The sequence below is a fragment of the Esox lucius genome, chromosome 5 (genome assembly GCF_011004845.1).
Source record: "Esox lucius isolate fEsoLuc1 chromosome 5, fEsoLuc1.pri, whole genome shotgun sequence".
In the NCBI taxonomy this organism is placed as follows: Eukaryota; Metazoa; Chordata; class Actinopteri; order Esociformes; family Esocidae; genus Esox; species Esox lucius.
In genome coordinates this window covers 22,253,526-22,267,778 of record NC_047573.1, presented here as the reverse complement: position 1 = coordinate 22,267,778, position 14,253 = coordinate 22,253,526, and the positions used below count along the sequence as shown (strand labels likewise).

Genomic DNA, 14,253 nt, shown 5'->3' with positions numbered 1-14,253 from the left:
AAAAACAAGTTTCTATATGTGTATTTACAAAGGGTCTACATCCTAATCCCTACAACACGTAATTTCACATCACATCAATTTAAAGCAAACACTGTCATGCAATCTCAATTGAGGAAAGAACTTAATATGATTACAAGAAAAAATTGTAAAAAATACAAATATCTTGCAAAAGACATTAGCAAGACGGAAGAGTCAGCCATCGTTTCGAGTGAAGAAGCTAAATAAGTTATAATGTGTTAGTTCTAATGAAGTAGTTTATATACTTAGAAAATTATTTAAGTAAAAACTCATTTTTCAAGGGTGTACAATTGAAAGAAACAAACACTAAAATAAAACAATACTAAATAACAACGATAGTGTGTCTAATGTATTAATTCAACATACACAGTTCTTCTGTGTAGAGGGAAAATAGGCCATGACTGCTGTTATACTGAACTCATGAACTTATGGTAGTAGAAAGTGAACAGGTTTTAATGTTGCATGTAAACACATGAAGCTGTCCTTCAAAGTAGAGTAAAGCATGACATGATTATAGCCAGGACTAAGTAAAGTTAATTTGGTCAGTGCGCTGTATATGAAAAAAACACGTACAGCATGTCCTGTAATGTGGTTCACTATCCTGCGTTACTACAACTGACTCTACCACAGAAGTATTTACTAGCCATATGGCTTGTGACACCCTGTGAACTTCTTGTTTCAAGTGAAACCACAAATTGCAGTAAAATCCAGAGGACAGGAATGGATACAAATTCAGCATTAGCACACAGCTAATTACTGTGGATACATTTTAATAAAATCTTTCCTGATGTATAAAATCTGTGTTATAAAGGGACATTTCATAATGAGAGAACATGAAGGGGTGTTGCAGATTTCTATAACCAAAGAGGGACTTTCTTCACAGTAAACAGATACCTCCTCCCCCCAGACTGTAACAAACAGATTACATGGGCAAAAATATTCTAAATAATACCAGATAGGGGCTCTTTAGCTTGTAACCACAGTGTAAGCCTTTTTTTGTGATATATAAAGCCCCTTTTTGACAATTCTATGAAGAACTATGTTCATATGGTTCAGACTACAACCTGTATGTATTCAAGTTTGACTTTTTTTAAAACAAGTTTTGCTATGGTTTAGGGGCTATATAGAACCCTTTTTTATGGTTCTTTGTATAACTTTTATTAAGAATGGATTTTTGAAGTACCTTTCTCAATCGGAATAGGTTCTAAATACTTTAGAAGAACCATACAAGTGCATTAAAGGGATAGTTAGAGATTTTGGGCATGAAGTCCTTCCCCCTTAATGAGATTAACTTAAATACTTAATTACTCTTTTTATGTCTATGCAGAGTTTCAAAGAAGTTGCATTCTAGGATGAGCAAAATTGCTAATATAAGTTCAATAAATGGTCCTCTGTTAGAGCAGCTAGCGTGCTTGATGTTCTTCTAGATTTCAAGTCATTGTAATTACTATCACTTTAGGAACCACTAATTAATTTTTTCAACTATTCTCAATCTACACAAAACCATAAATTCTTACTGGCCATATACTGTCAGTAAGATAATATATATATTATATATAATGCCAGTACATTATAGATCAGCTACAATAACAATCTCTTTCACAAAAAGAACTGCTAGCAAACAAAAACATAACAAAAATATTCAAGCAACATCCCTACATTTCAATGGGAATTGGTCCCTGGATGAAAGAGCAAAGAAGCCTTTTGTGAATGATAAAGAACCATTGAAGAGCACATGTTTTATTAATCATTAAGGTTCCACATATAACCTTTTCCTTTTCCAAAGAACCCCTGGGGAACCTTGTTAATATATTTCAATTAGGGTTTTTAAGGAACACTTTTGGGTTCAAGAAAACAATATTTTGGGATCCAGGTTGAAAATGGGTGGAACCCAACAGGTTTTTACCTGGAACAAAAAGGTTCAACAAGGAACAAACTAAAGACTCCACACAGGCTGGTTGATGAGAGGTGACCATTGTAGCAACATTCTCTATGCTGATGGTACATCCTTGCTGGGATCCTGGGAAAGCCTTTTCTCACTCCCAAATAGCAGATAAGTGCAGCAAAGCCTCTTAGATTCCCACTAGGAAGGTAAACTGGAAAAGAGGTTTCATTTGGATGTCCCCGTCAGGAAACCTTATTTTATTTTGGCTTCCTGGTTGACATTTTTGTTCCAGGGAGAACACAATACTTCTAGCTGGACTCAAAAGGATTCTCCCTAAAACCAAATAAAAGGGTTCCCCTGGTGAAATAACTGAAGTTCCCTTATGGAACCCATTTTTGTAATAGCCAGTGTATTAACCTATAGTGCATAATGATCATATATGATTTGTGGATACATCTGCAACTTTTCCATAGTTTTTCATTGTTTAAAAAAACTAAATTAGGTACTTTTCAGATGAGAGTTCAATAATGAAGTGATCATGCAAAAACACTATACTCCAAAATATCTATTCTGATGTCCTCTAAAAGAGATAAATATTTTATTCCAGAAATAATATTTTTGGGTTCCATGCTGAAACCGCTGTAGAAAGGGTTATAGATGGAACCCAAAAGGGTTCTAAGTTGAAATAATAAACTGTTCCCCCACAGGGAAACCCTTTTGTAAATTTAAAATACCACAATATATACAATAAGGGGATACAAATGCAGTGAATGTATTTAATAAGAAAGTTGTCTGAGTACACAATTTAATAAAAAATAAAAAATCTTAACATTTGCATTGTCTTTTTTACAACCAAGATTACAATACATGTTTATGTTTATGTCCCAACATTTCCAGGAATATAACATTTGTGTGAAGAATAAGTAATCTAGTGTCCTCTATACTATTGTACTATTAAATCTACAACAACCAGAAGTTCATTATAGTCAAAAGACAGTCAAATCCCATGGCACCCTTGGGAGCATTTCTGTCCACAGATCTGTCTTGTCACGCGTGTTTTGGCCCTGGACACTTTTAGACCGGGTTTGCGCTTGTTATCTGGATGTTTGACGTCGCGCTCTGTAGAGTGAGCCATGCTGGCTGGATCTGTGGTGTCTTCTGCAATGTTTAGAATTAAGCCTACAGAACAAGGCCTATAAATGTTGTAATATTGTTGTGCATTAGGTCTTCCTTTAAAACACAATATAAATTGGCTACTAAGTTACTACTAGTGATCGTATATTTTTAAAGCGAAATAATAATAATGCATATAATATATGTATAATAATAACAGCATATATATATATATATATATATATATATATATATATATATATATATATATATATATATATATATATATATATACATATGCTGTTATTATGCTATATATATATATATAGATATTATATGTTTTAAATTAATTCATCAATTGTTGCAATAGCATAGTGTCAAGTTAAAATAGCCTAAACCTAATCTACATGTTTTACCCATCGCACATATTGTTAGTAAAAAGTAAAAAGACTATCGTAACAATTGTAAGAATCCAAGTAGGCCATCATTTGTGCATTCAACATACAGCATAATGACGTTTTTGTGGAAGACACCACAAGCGGAAATGCAGGTGTTCTGGCAAATCAGTTACGCCGGCGGTTCAGTCAGTGTTTGTTAGTGAAAGTGGCTTTTATAATGAAAAAATAATATCACATGTTCATAGGCTCTGGTAGGTTATAAGATGATTATACATTTCATTATGCATGAAAGGTATGTTGTCCGTGTATATATGGTAATTAAGATGAGAGTTAATGGCCCTAAATTGGTCTCCAAAACTGGACATGCTTTACATGAGGTAGCTAGTGTGTACACACAGCTGCTTGCGCTGTCACCTTGCGCCTTGACAAGAGACAGGTCCAAGAGATGTCACGCGCAGCCTGGGTCTCCAGGGACACTAAAGGTTACCAAGCGTGAAATATCAGGGGTGCTGGAGTAGCACTCCACTTCAGATTGTAATGCTTGCTGTGGATGTTAGGTGAAAATGCATAATAGATTCAGTGTAAGGGTGAAGTATCAAGCGAGCACTAAAAATAAACAGAAATAAAATAAAATGATTGATTGAATTCATTAGTCGTAGTACTGGTCCATGGCTTACACTCCAGCCCCGTGGAAAGACCGTGAAGAAAGCTACTTGTTGCTGCAGTGATCGCTCACACCTGCGTTGGATGCATATCATCCGTAATGTGATTTGTATGCCCAAGTGTATTTGTGCATGCGTAATTATGTTGATCAGAGTAAAGCTTAAGATACAGATATAGTGTATTCTCATATTACCAATTGTAGGGTAGATTGTGTTTCTTTATGAGAACATAGAATTTTGACTTACGTATTCGTATAATAGCTGAGGTCTCATTTGAAAACACCTCATAGAAACACATACAAGCATTTCCTATTGATAGCCTATTATCTGTTTCGTGAAACCATATCTGACCAACATTGCTGATCTTTCTGTAAACTAGGACAAGATCTCCTCAGTCCTTCCAATACTCTATACTCTTTCCCGTGTAGGCTACAGACCTATTGAGTAACACAATAGATATAAACATTTAATTATTGCATAGGCCTTCATTCATAGATTGTTAAACAGCAGAGACACCAAAAGCCTGGGTTTAATTCGTTCTCTCAGTCTGCCCAACATGACATGTCTGAAAGAATGTAACTCATCAACCCATTCGGGCCTGTCTCGGTGTAGGCCACGGAAAGCCACGTCCCGCCGCCACCCTGCGCTCCCCAAAACATCTTGCAATAATCAGTCCAATTAGTGGAGGTCGTGGCAGAGAGCTCTCGGGTTAGCGGTGGGAGGTTGTGAAAATAGGGGGCGGCTATTAGAAGAAACGCGATCCCCATTCATCAGCATTGTAATAATCACTGCTCAGACGAGCCACGCGGGCCCCGCGAAGCTCTGATCAAAATGATCCGTGGAAACAAGAGGTTTACAAACACTGTCAAGGCGAGACGGGTACCTTGATTCAACCTGTCACTGCCAGGTTCCTCCAGCCTGCAGCAGTGGTTTTGATGGGCACTTGTGACTGCATCCTGTCCCGGCGCGCACTTTCAGCCTGCAAGGAATAAATTAATAGGCACATCTTTAACCGCAACCAGCACTAGGCTGCTGTAAGACATCGAACTGCAAGTGGAACAATAAATGCCTTTTCAGTCCTGTAGCGTATGCAAAGTTCCTCAAGCATTTTCAGTCCGTGATGCCCACTGGCTGGAGTAAATAGAATGGCACAGCAAATTAAGTCAGTTTTGTTAAATTATTATGTTTGGTGTATACTAACGCAAACTGTTTTCACATTGACCTACTTTAAAAGCCTATATCGTAAAATATTTTTCAAATAAATGTGGAATAAACTATAATTTTCGAGCTCTATAAAGTATATGGCCTATATGCTGTATCGTAACATAAACGGTCTCAATAGACAAATAGCTTATTGAGAAGTCATCGGAAAGGGTGTTGAAAAGGGTGGAAGAGATGACCTGATTGTAACGGTCATCGGTAAAGTTATCATAAACGATTTGAGTTTTATGCATGTTATGGGTTCAATTAGGAGGCGTTTTTCTGTTTCTTTTAGATTGTTAAAAAAAGATAAGCGAATTTAAAAGCCACCCGGAGTGGCTGGTCTGTCAAACAGTGTTTGGGTGCACATTTTTAACATGCTCGCTGCTTTTGCACTTCATTCTCGTCTCAACGTCTCCTTAAGATTCTTGTTAATGAACTACTTGGCACATTGATTACAATTCTATATTTTATAGGACATTTATAGTTACATTATGCAAGGTTTTTGTGAGCTAGTAAACATTTATAAAAAATATTGAATTGTAATATATTTGTGTTGAGTAGGGAGAGTATAGTGAAAATATGACAATATGTGTAATTTCAGCTTTTAAATGGAAATCTTTGTAGATGTGTCATTTTAACAAGTGATCCATTTACACACTAGTTACCCTACTACATATAATTATTTGATTATTACAGGCATATGGGGCTATTATTATTATTATTATAGTGTTGTTATTATTGCATTCCCATATACAGAATACGTATTTAAGTGGATGGAGAAGAGGACACTACTCAAAGGAATATAACTCATTAGTCTAATGCGCAGTCTAATATCGTTAACTTGGGCATTTTTCATATAGGCCTACTCGTAGGTCTACTCGTTTACAGGATTAAATCGAAGCGTTGTTTCTATGAATATCCATTTCAGCAGTCCTGTCCCCTGACGATTAGCATCAGTCAAGCTAATACCTAAATACCACTCTGCGAACTGCGCTTCAGGCGAAACCCAAGTCAATATATTAAACACCGTTTCTTCTGCGAGTGAAAACACAACATGGAAACGAATAAAGGTCTTCTTACAAGATTATTCATATTGATGATAAAATGGGAAATAGACGTGTGCGTGTTCATTTGTTTAGCACCTCTTCCCTAGATATACAAAATTTGCCAACATATAAATTACTCAGACTTATATTAAAATGTGGGATTTAATTCATGACTAGGCAATATACATTATGCATGCGGTTTAACCTACAGGTGCATGTGAGGCAAACCACTATCATCGGGACCATACAACATTTTACTACGACTGCTTATATTCCAACTAAGTGGATTATACTGGGTTTAATTTAGAGTCCAGATCCATCGGCTACTTTTACTAATATCATAAGAATAACATTTATTTAAGATTAAACTCTAATTTTAAAGAGAGAGACATGTTACAATACATAAATAATATAGTTAAGGTTTGTGATAATGCCTAATCATTTTGTATTTTAGATTTGTCTTTCGTGCTCAGTCTACCTAATTCCATAGTAGGTAATTGGTCTATTTGCAATCCATTTGAACATTCTAAAATAATTTAGGCAAGAAATTATACCCGATGAAAGTCGCCCTATCCTTTAAAATTGGCAGAGGTTTTCCGTCCAAATATATTACAAATGTTCTTTGTTGACTAGACGTGTACACTTTGGCTGGAGACTTGAGGAGACGCTTGGGCACCCTCACTGTGCGCGGCTACCCTGTGATCACAGCACAACAGGTTGAAGAAGCTCGAGCTAGTCTGGAAAAGGCAAGGCAACTGCGGTCCATTGAAGACAAAACAACACGGAGGAGAGCACTGTTTAATGTCTTGCCATATTACAAACCATTCATTTTATACTACAAGCGTCAGCGATTTTATAAATCAACAAAAAATATAATTTTGCTGAGCTTTCTTGTGGTCTGAGGTGTTATTAAGTTAGCAGCAACATCAGAAAGCTTTTCGGATGAAAGCTGAAACAGGTTTTTGCTCTCTATTTTAAAGAAAGCAGATTACCAAGACGCCTTTATGATCTGTGGATGGAAAAAAATCCCAGCCTCGTGTGATATGATACTATATGGACTATAAATTGACTAAACTAAGGATTCTCCCCATGATGTAATATAAATTAGTCAATTCTTTACTCTACCGATCAATAGATAATGCCATACTAACAGGTTACACACAACAGGTATGTCAGACCAAAAGTAAGGCCCTGTTATTGTGTTGTTTTTTTTTTTGTAAATAAGCACCATTAGTATATTTGTAAAAGTATTAACGTAGATGTCACGTCATATCATCTCCAAACAAGAGCATAATTAGCCTTACCGTTATCAAGAAAGAGCTTTCTTACCTCTCAGAAAGCTGTAGAGCTCCCCCTTCATCTATCCCAGACCATGCAATCGTAGCAGAATAATACACCGCTCTCAACCGTTTTGTTATTTAGGCACCTTGTGCCTTTGCCCTAATGCTACAGTATTCCACATTCTACACTTCCTGGTGATGTGTGCCCACCGGATGCATGTCTGTCTTGTTTTGTCATGCCGGCATGTTCATTAAATAATGCATGCTTTACTACACCTCAGGTTATCAATGTGCACCTGATCTAACAGGGGTAAAACTAGGATTTGAAAGAAAATACACGTCTTCAAAACTGGTCATTTTATCATTTATTTGCCCCAAAAAACTCTTTCCTATTCTAAGACAACATACACTCCCCCCTCCCGTCGGTCCGTCCGTCTCATAAGTTTTTGATGTTTAGTTCTATTTTTATGTTTAGAAATTATGTCAAAACAAGACAAATATTGACAAATATTTGGTGTAACAACCTTTAGTCAAATATTAGTAAGTAGGCTGTATAATATATTGTACTTAAATAATATCAACACACGTTCAAGGTGCGTCCAACATTAAATTACCTATTTCAGAATTATACGCGTTAGATAACAAAATTCATAGACATAGGATTAGTGCAGACTGTGCATAAACGTGTGGATGGCGCTTGGTTCCTGGTTGTGGACAAAAATATTGGAGAGCTGTGCAGCACGCTCTGTGCGCGCACGAGTTTGGCATTCGGCGCGCTCTGGCGCCATCCTCCCCAGAAAAAAGGGATCACCGCTCCACAGCTTCGCGCTCTTTGGCTGCCTCAAGTGTCTGTCAAACATGGGACAAAAAAATCTGATTTACAGGAAAAATCTGTGCAATAATTCTATTGGTAGGCAGGCTTGAATAGAAGGGAACGATCCGTCAGACCGGCCAGGGAGCCACCTCAAAGCATATCGGGTTACTTTGAATGACAGCGTAACCATGGCAAATAATTTGACTAAAACTATTGTCTTATCCTCACCATCCCCGGGTCAGATAACCAACCAATCACAGTTCACATAATAGCTTTTCTTGCCAGTTTAGAATAATATTATTAAAACAAGCGAGCGAGCTTGGTCTTCAGGAGTAGGTTATGTTGAAACGACATAGAAAAGGTGGAGAACGACTGTGGAAGGAGTGAAGAACTTTCCCTCAGTGTAACTCACTGTGAATGCTGTGCATTTTGTATGGTTATTGCTAAAAGGAGCTTTAGTTTTTTCATTTCGATTGGATTTTATCTTCATCGTTTTGACTGCTTTTGGAGACTTTCATTGTCGTTCATGGACTTACAGTGCTATTGTTTTAATGTCTTAACCATAAAAGAAGACGTGGAAGGAGAGCAAAACATACCTGTTTACTAACTTGCAACCATGTCTATGCTTCCAACTTTTGGCTTTACGCAAGAGCAAGTTGCGTGCGTCTGCGAGGTCCTCCAACAGGGTGGAAACATAGAACGGCTCGGGCGTTTTTTGTGGTCTTTACCCGCGTGTGAGCATCTCCACAAAAATGAAAGCGTTCTCAAGGCTAAAGCTGTGGTTGCGTTCCACAGAGGAAATTTTAGAGAGCTTTATAAAATCCTTGAGAGCCACCAATTCTCCCCTCACAATCACCCCAAGCTACAGCAGCTGTGGCTCAAAGCGCACTACATCGAGGCAGAGAAGCTCCGAGGTCGCCCTCTCGGGGCTGTGGGAAAGTACCGCGTCCGCAGAAAGTTTCCCCTACCTCGGTCTATCTGGGACGGCGAGGAGACGAGTTACTGTTTCAAAGAGAAAAGTCGGAGCGTACTCAGAGAATGGTACACGCATAACCCTTACCCTTCCCCGCGAGAAAAGAGGGAGCTCGCGGAGGCCACCGGGCTGACAACCACACAAGTCAGTAACTGGTTCAAAAACAGACGTCAAAGAGACCGCGCTGCGGAAGCTAAGGAAAGGTACGAGTAAGTGAATGTTTATTCGTCTGTCCTCCTTTTGGGTAAACGTCTGCTCGGGTTTATCTTGGGTGATCTTTGTAGAAATACTGACATGAACACTAACATCGCCCTTTAAATCCGACTATTATACATTTCATATTATAGTATTGGCTCACATTAATTTGTATCATAACTTGAATATCCTGTTATTATTTTGCCAGTTCGCATACCCAAAATAAATGCATGCATATGGGCCTGTACATAATCGCTGGCTAAATAAGTGTAGCCTACTAAAAGTTCCTCAGGTTAAAATGTAGGTCTTTATTGATTATATCTGAACGTATGTCAAAAAAATGTAATACGTTGCAATTGAGCTAAAGAGGTGGTCGCTGTTGAAGCTGTTACTAAATGCTGAGTTTGTAGCCTAGAGTTCAACATTTCGAAATAATACAAGAGGCTACAGAGAGCACGTATTTTGTCAGGTGTTCGCTCAGAAGGGTGTCTTCTTTCACCCGCTGGCAACTAATTCAAGCCGAAATCACTGCATAAATCATGCCTTTTCACTTTTAAACAGTGTGCCATTATCATTTAGACGGAATGTATGGCTAATACACATGTTTAGCAATGATTAGGCCTGTCGTGTATTATGTCCAGCTTGGGTATAAACAGTTAAGGTTTAAACTAAGACTTTTGTACTCATAGGCCCAAACGAACTGCCTAGCAATTTAGATATAGTTCCGTTTTCTAGGCTCAACAGCATTTCCCCTAACGTTGAGTTGATGAAATAATGTGAAAATTCGCATATTATCCTTACTCTTGGTAGGGTAGCATTAGACCACTACTTGGTGTTTGGGCAAAAGTATAGGCCTAGTTTTAAAGAATGGCAAACCTAGCACAATAATAAATATAAGAAGGAAAAATGAAAAATAACATATAATAACTAGGCATATATAACTGCAGTAAAGTTATTATTATAAATTACACCCGCACGTTACATTTCTGTTTACTTGAATGTGTGTGTGTGTGTGTGAGAGAGAGAGAGAGAGAGAGAGAGAGAGAGAAAGAGAGATACCTTGTATATTTCTCTAACTTAGATGGTTAGTAAGACTAGCAAATCCAAGATTCTAAAACAAATCCAACATAAATTATATAGTTTCAAAAAGTTTAAGTATTGGTTCATTAATTTCACGCTTTATTTAGTTTGCCTAGGCAAATAGCGTCGGCGAAATATTTTCTTTGCTCATTCATCAGTTTATTTGATCTATAGGCTGTAGGCCTGTCGTGTATAGGCCTATTAACCTGTACCAATACAAAAACAATACGCCGAGGTTATTGTTTGCCAGTTTATGATCGTTTGTATAGTACAGCCTACCTGACAGTGTGGCCTGTAGCTATAGGCTAAGTAGTTTTATTATTATTTGCCATTTATTGCTGCATTTCATTTCAACAGGGAAAACAACGAAAATTCCAACACCAACAGCCACAACCCATTGACTTCTTCCATGAATGGAAATAAAACTCTTTTGGGAAGCTCAGATGATGATAAAACGCCTTCAGGGACTCCGGATCACACTTCTTCGAGCCCGACTATGCTCCTCACGTCGAACTCGGGGCTGCAGATGCACGGGCTTGCACCTCCGCCCGGACCTAGCGCCATCCCGGTGTCCAGCCATGACTCTGTGCACCACCATCACTCTTTGCACGACACTATACTGAACCCTATGTCGTCCAATCTGGTTGACCTTGGCTCTTAAACACGGGACCTTGATTTTAAGGGGACTTTCTGATTGTTCGTGGATGTTTGAGAAATTGAGGCACTTAAGGCGAGGTGCAAAGCAAAAGGAAATGACGGTCAGGCAATTGTGGCGCGCACGGTGAGGTGAGGAGGTAGGCGTTTAGCTAAAAGGTATTTTACCGGAATGTAATAACATGTTATATTGTTGAAAACAATAACAATAAAATGTCTTAATTGTTGTTACTATTATCGTTATTATTTTAGGGGATAGATATCAACAGATGCATGAACTTCAAATTCATGCACGACCTTTTGTTTACACAGGTTTTCCAAGAGAGCCATATTGAGTTTTTAGTTTTGGGTATCATCGCTTAAGTGTTTTACTATCTTGAGAGCCGTGTGTGAACGATTAAAGATTATAATCTTTTACTATTTGTATTTTCATTTGGAAAGCGACTGTATGTAAACTTTGCGATTAATAATAAAATATAAATAAATCGATCCCACTATAGTTTCATATACCCTTTACAATAAAAACGGAGAAATGTTTTCATTAAAAGGAGAACTTGTTTGATTTTATATTTATATAACTGCAGGTTTTTTGTGCAATTAAGCGGTAGTTATCCATTTAAGATTACATTTAATATTAATACAAACCACTTTTTGTCATTTATTTTTGCTGCGCAAATTAATCTACAGGAGTTTATTATATTTGTTGACTTAATAATTTAAGTAAAGCGACAGGATGTCATGCTTAAAGAGACATCTCTGTTACACCTCTGGGTTATGATCAAAAGTAGGCTGCAGTGTAACAAGATAAGTCGAGGAATTGGGCTAAAGACTAAACCGGATGCGAAGACAGCTCGTTATGATTCCTGCATTGTTTCCTTTTTTTCACTAGACCAATTCCTGGGTCTTTATAATTTCTCGAAATGTAATGATAACAGATAAAATGTCAGACTAGCCTACAAAGACTGAAAATCTGAGAGTCCAGTGCTCATGTTTAGTTTATAGTCCTAGTCCCACGGCTGAATGTGACCCAAAATTAGATAATGTCAATTTTGTAAAGTCACTCTCTTTCTTATATATATATATATATATATATATATATATATATATATATATATATATATATATATATATGTGTGTGTGTGTGTGTGTGTGTGTGTATATATATATATATATATATATATATATATATATATATATATATGTATATATACACACACATAAGTAAAAGTAAAGAGAGAGAGAGGGAGAAAGTGATAGAGAGTGAGTGTTTTATTGTATGGCATGTGCTGAATATTAGATGTATGAACCTGCCCACGGCTATTAGTGCATGGCATTCTTTTAAGAAAAGCTGCCCGAAATTGTGTAGACCATGACGGAGTTTGAGGTTGATGTTCAAGTGATGACACTTAATCTTTCCTCGCGCCAATGAGGCGAAACAAAAGTGTGGTGTTCAATGAGACAAACACAAAACTAGAAACGTGTGTTGAAAGATGACACTTTGTTTGAACAGCTTCAACCCACCAACTCCAGTCATCCCTTCTGTTCTACTTTCAAAGTCTTGTAGAATTTTTCTTAAGACAACATTGACATATTACCTTTTTCAGGAAATGTCGCTCTTTCATACTTTTTTAGTCTTTACATAATGTTTTCAATCTTTATTTGAGTCATGCCGCTTCCATATGGCCAATACATTTTACGATTAGCCTAAACGTTTGAGATGCACCGTGCGTTTAGATTGTTGCGGTAGACAGTTTACAGTATTAAGATATATGTAAGACGCTCTGAAGCTGAACATTTTGATTTATAGGTTACACTACATTCCTATAATTTGTGTAAGCCAACCTTTTACGTAAGTGGTCATCACACATTAATGGACAATTGACGCTTGCATTTAAACCTCTTTCTTGTTAATTAGCAAAGACTGTGAAAACCCATCACAACCATGGGTCATAATACGTCTGTGTTTATAGGCCTTTTGTACCAGCAAATACTTTGGTTCTCACAAAACGAATATTTGAATTCCTGTGTAGTCCAACGTTCTGCTCTTCCCTTTCTCCAACAGCTCCAATCTGGAACTTTAACTAGCTTGCGTGAATGAACCATGTGTGCCTAAAAGGGGGCGGGAAGGTTGTTAAACTTTTGGGCCTAAGATGTTACAAAACTCTGTCGGCATTAGCTGGTATTAACAAGACCTTTTGGTAATAAATGCTATCCCATATGCTGATTTAATGTTGGAAAGGCAGATTAGAGGGGAAAATGCTGAAAAACGGCAATAACTTAAATAATGGAAACAAACAAAACATTTGGGCATTTTTGCTCCACATTCCTTTCTCTATCACTCTCTATTGCCATTCTACCTTTATTTATGTTTCCTTCTCTTACACCTCCTTGAGTGTTCCTTAAGACAGAGTCATTTCCCTGATTGTGGTTGAGATTCAGTTGTCTCTAGATATGTCGGTGGGATTATATTGAATGTAACAATTAAGACTACACTGTGGCTGCACTTCTGGTACAAATAACAGGCCTGTAGATCTTGTAATAGTACAAGTATATAGCCAAAATTCTCTTTATGGCCTGCTTAAAGACACAAGGACTTGCGTAAGGGTTTGGCAATTACATTATGGTCAACATTTAGTGTTTAATAGAGAGAGTAGAATAGATTACTTAGCCTGCATGAAGTACGTATATCAACTAATCCTAAATCAACGAGAATGCCAATATCCAGAAATCCTACTAGCGGCCATGTAATGACTTATTCGAGGCTGGATATGTATCCTAGGTGTGGGTGTATTAATTAATTAGCACACATTTCCCACGGACTCCAATGCATCCTTTACGCAGCGGCATAATTACGCATGGGTTTCTATATACTAATTGGCTGATTTTGTATAATATTCAGGTGTGTATACTACCTGAGGCATTTTTACGCATA

General features: G+C 37.3%; 1 protein-coding gene and 1 long non-coding RNA gene across 3 annotated transcripts in view; one reads left to right on the top strand and one right to left on the bottom strand.

Annotated features, from left to right (window-relative positions):
• Window positions 1–7,725, bottom strand: part of LOC105021248 — a 37,057-nt gene extending 29,332 nt beyond the window's left edge. Inside the window, exons 1-2 of the long non-coding RNA XR_828810.3 lie at window positions 7,655–7,725; window positions 4,960–5,055 (exon numbers count right to left, since the gene is read on the bottom strand). This is a non-coding gene — a long non-coding RNA (uncharacterized LOC105021248). The remainder of the gene's footprint in view (window positions 1–4,959; window positions 5,056–7,654) is intronic.
• Window positions 7,726–8,656: 931 nt separating this feature from the next.
• On the top strand, window positions 8,657–11,736 carry six2a (SIX homeobox 2a). 2 transcript variants are annotated; one of them, XM_010888782.3, is made up of 2 exons: window positions 8,657–9,601; window positions 11,025–11,736. In XM_010888782.3, the coding sequence occupies exons 1-2, from the start codon at window positions 9,036–9,038 to the stop codon at window positions 11,326–11,328; spliced, it is 870 nt and encodes a 289-aa protein (XP_010887084.1). In that variant the 5' UTR covers window positions 8,657–9,035; the 3' UTR covers window positions 11,329–11,736. The 2 variants fall into 2 exon arrangements, with proteins under 2 accessions (XP_010887084.1, XP_010887085.1); XM_010888783.3 differs by having other exon boundaries at window positions 8,662–9,595.
• Window positions 11,737–14,253: the final 2,517 nt, after the last annotated feature.

Bases quoted from the DNA above. Each gene is read 5' to 3' on its own strand.
- six2a (XM_010888782.3), top strand. From the start codon at position 9,036: ATGTCTATGCTTCCAACTTTTGGCTTTACGCAAGAGCAAGTTGCGTGC. The intron at 9,602-11,024 runs GTAAGTGAATGT...TCATTTCAACAG, and splicing joins GAAGCTAAGGAAAGGTACGA to GGAAAACAACGAAAATTCCA.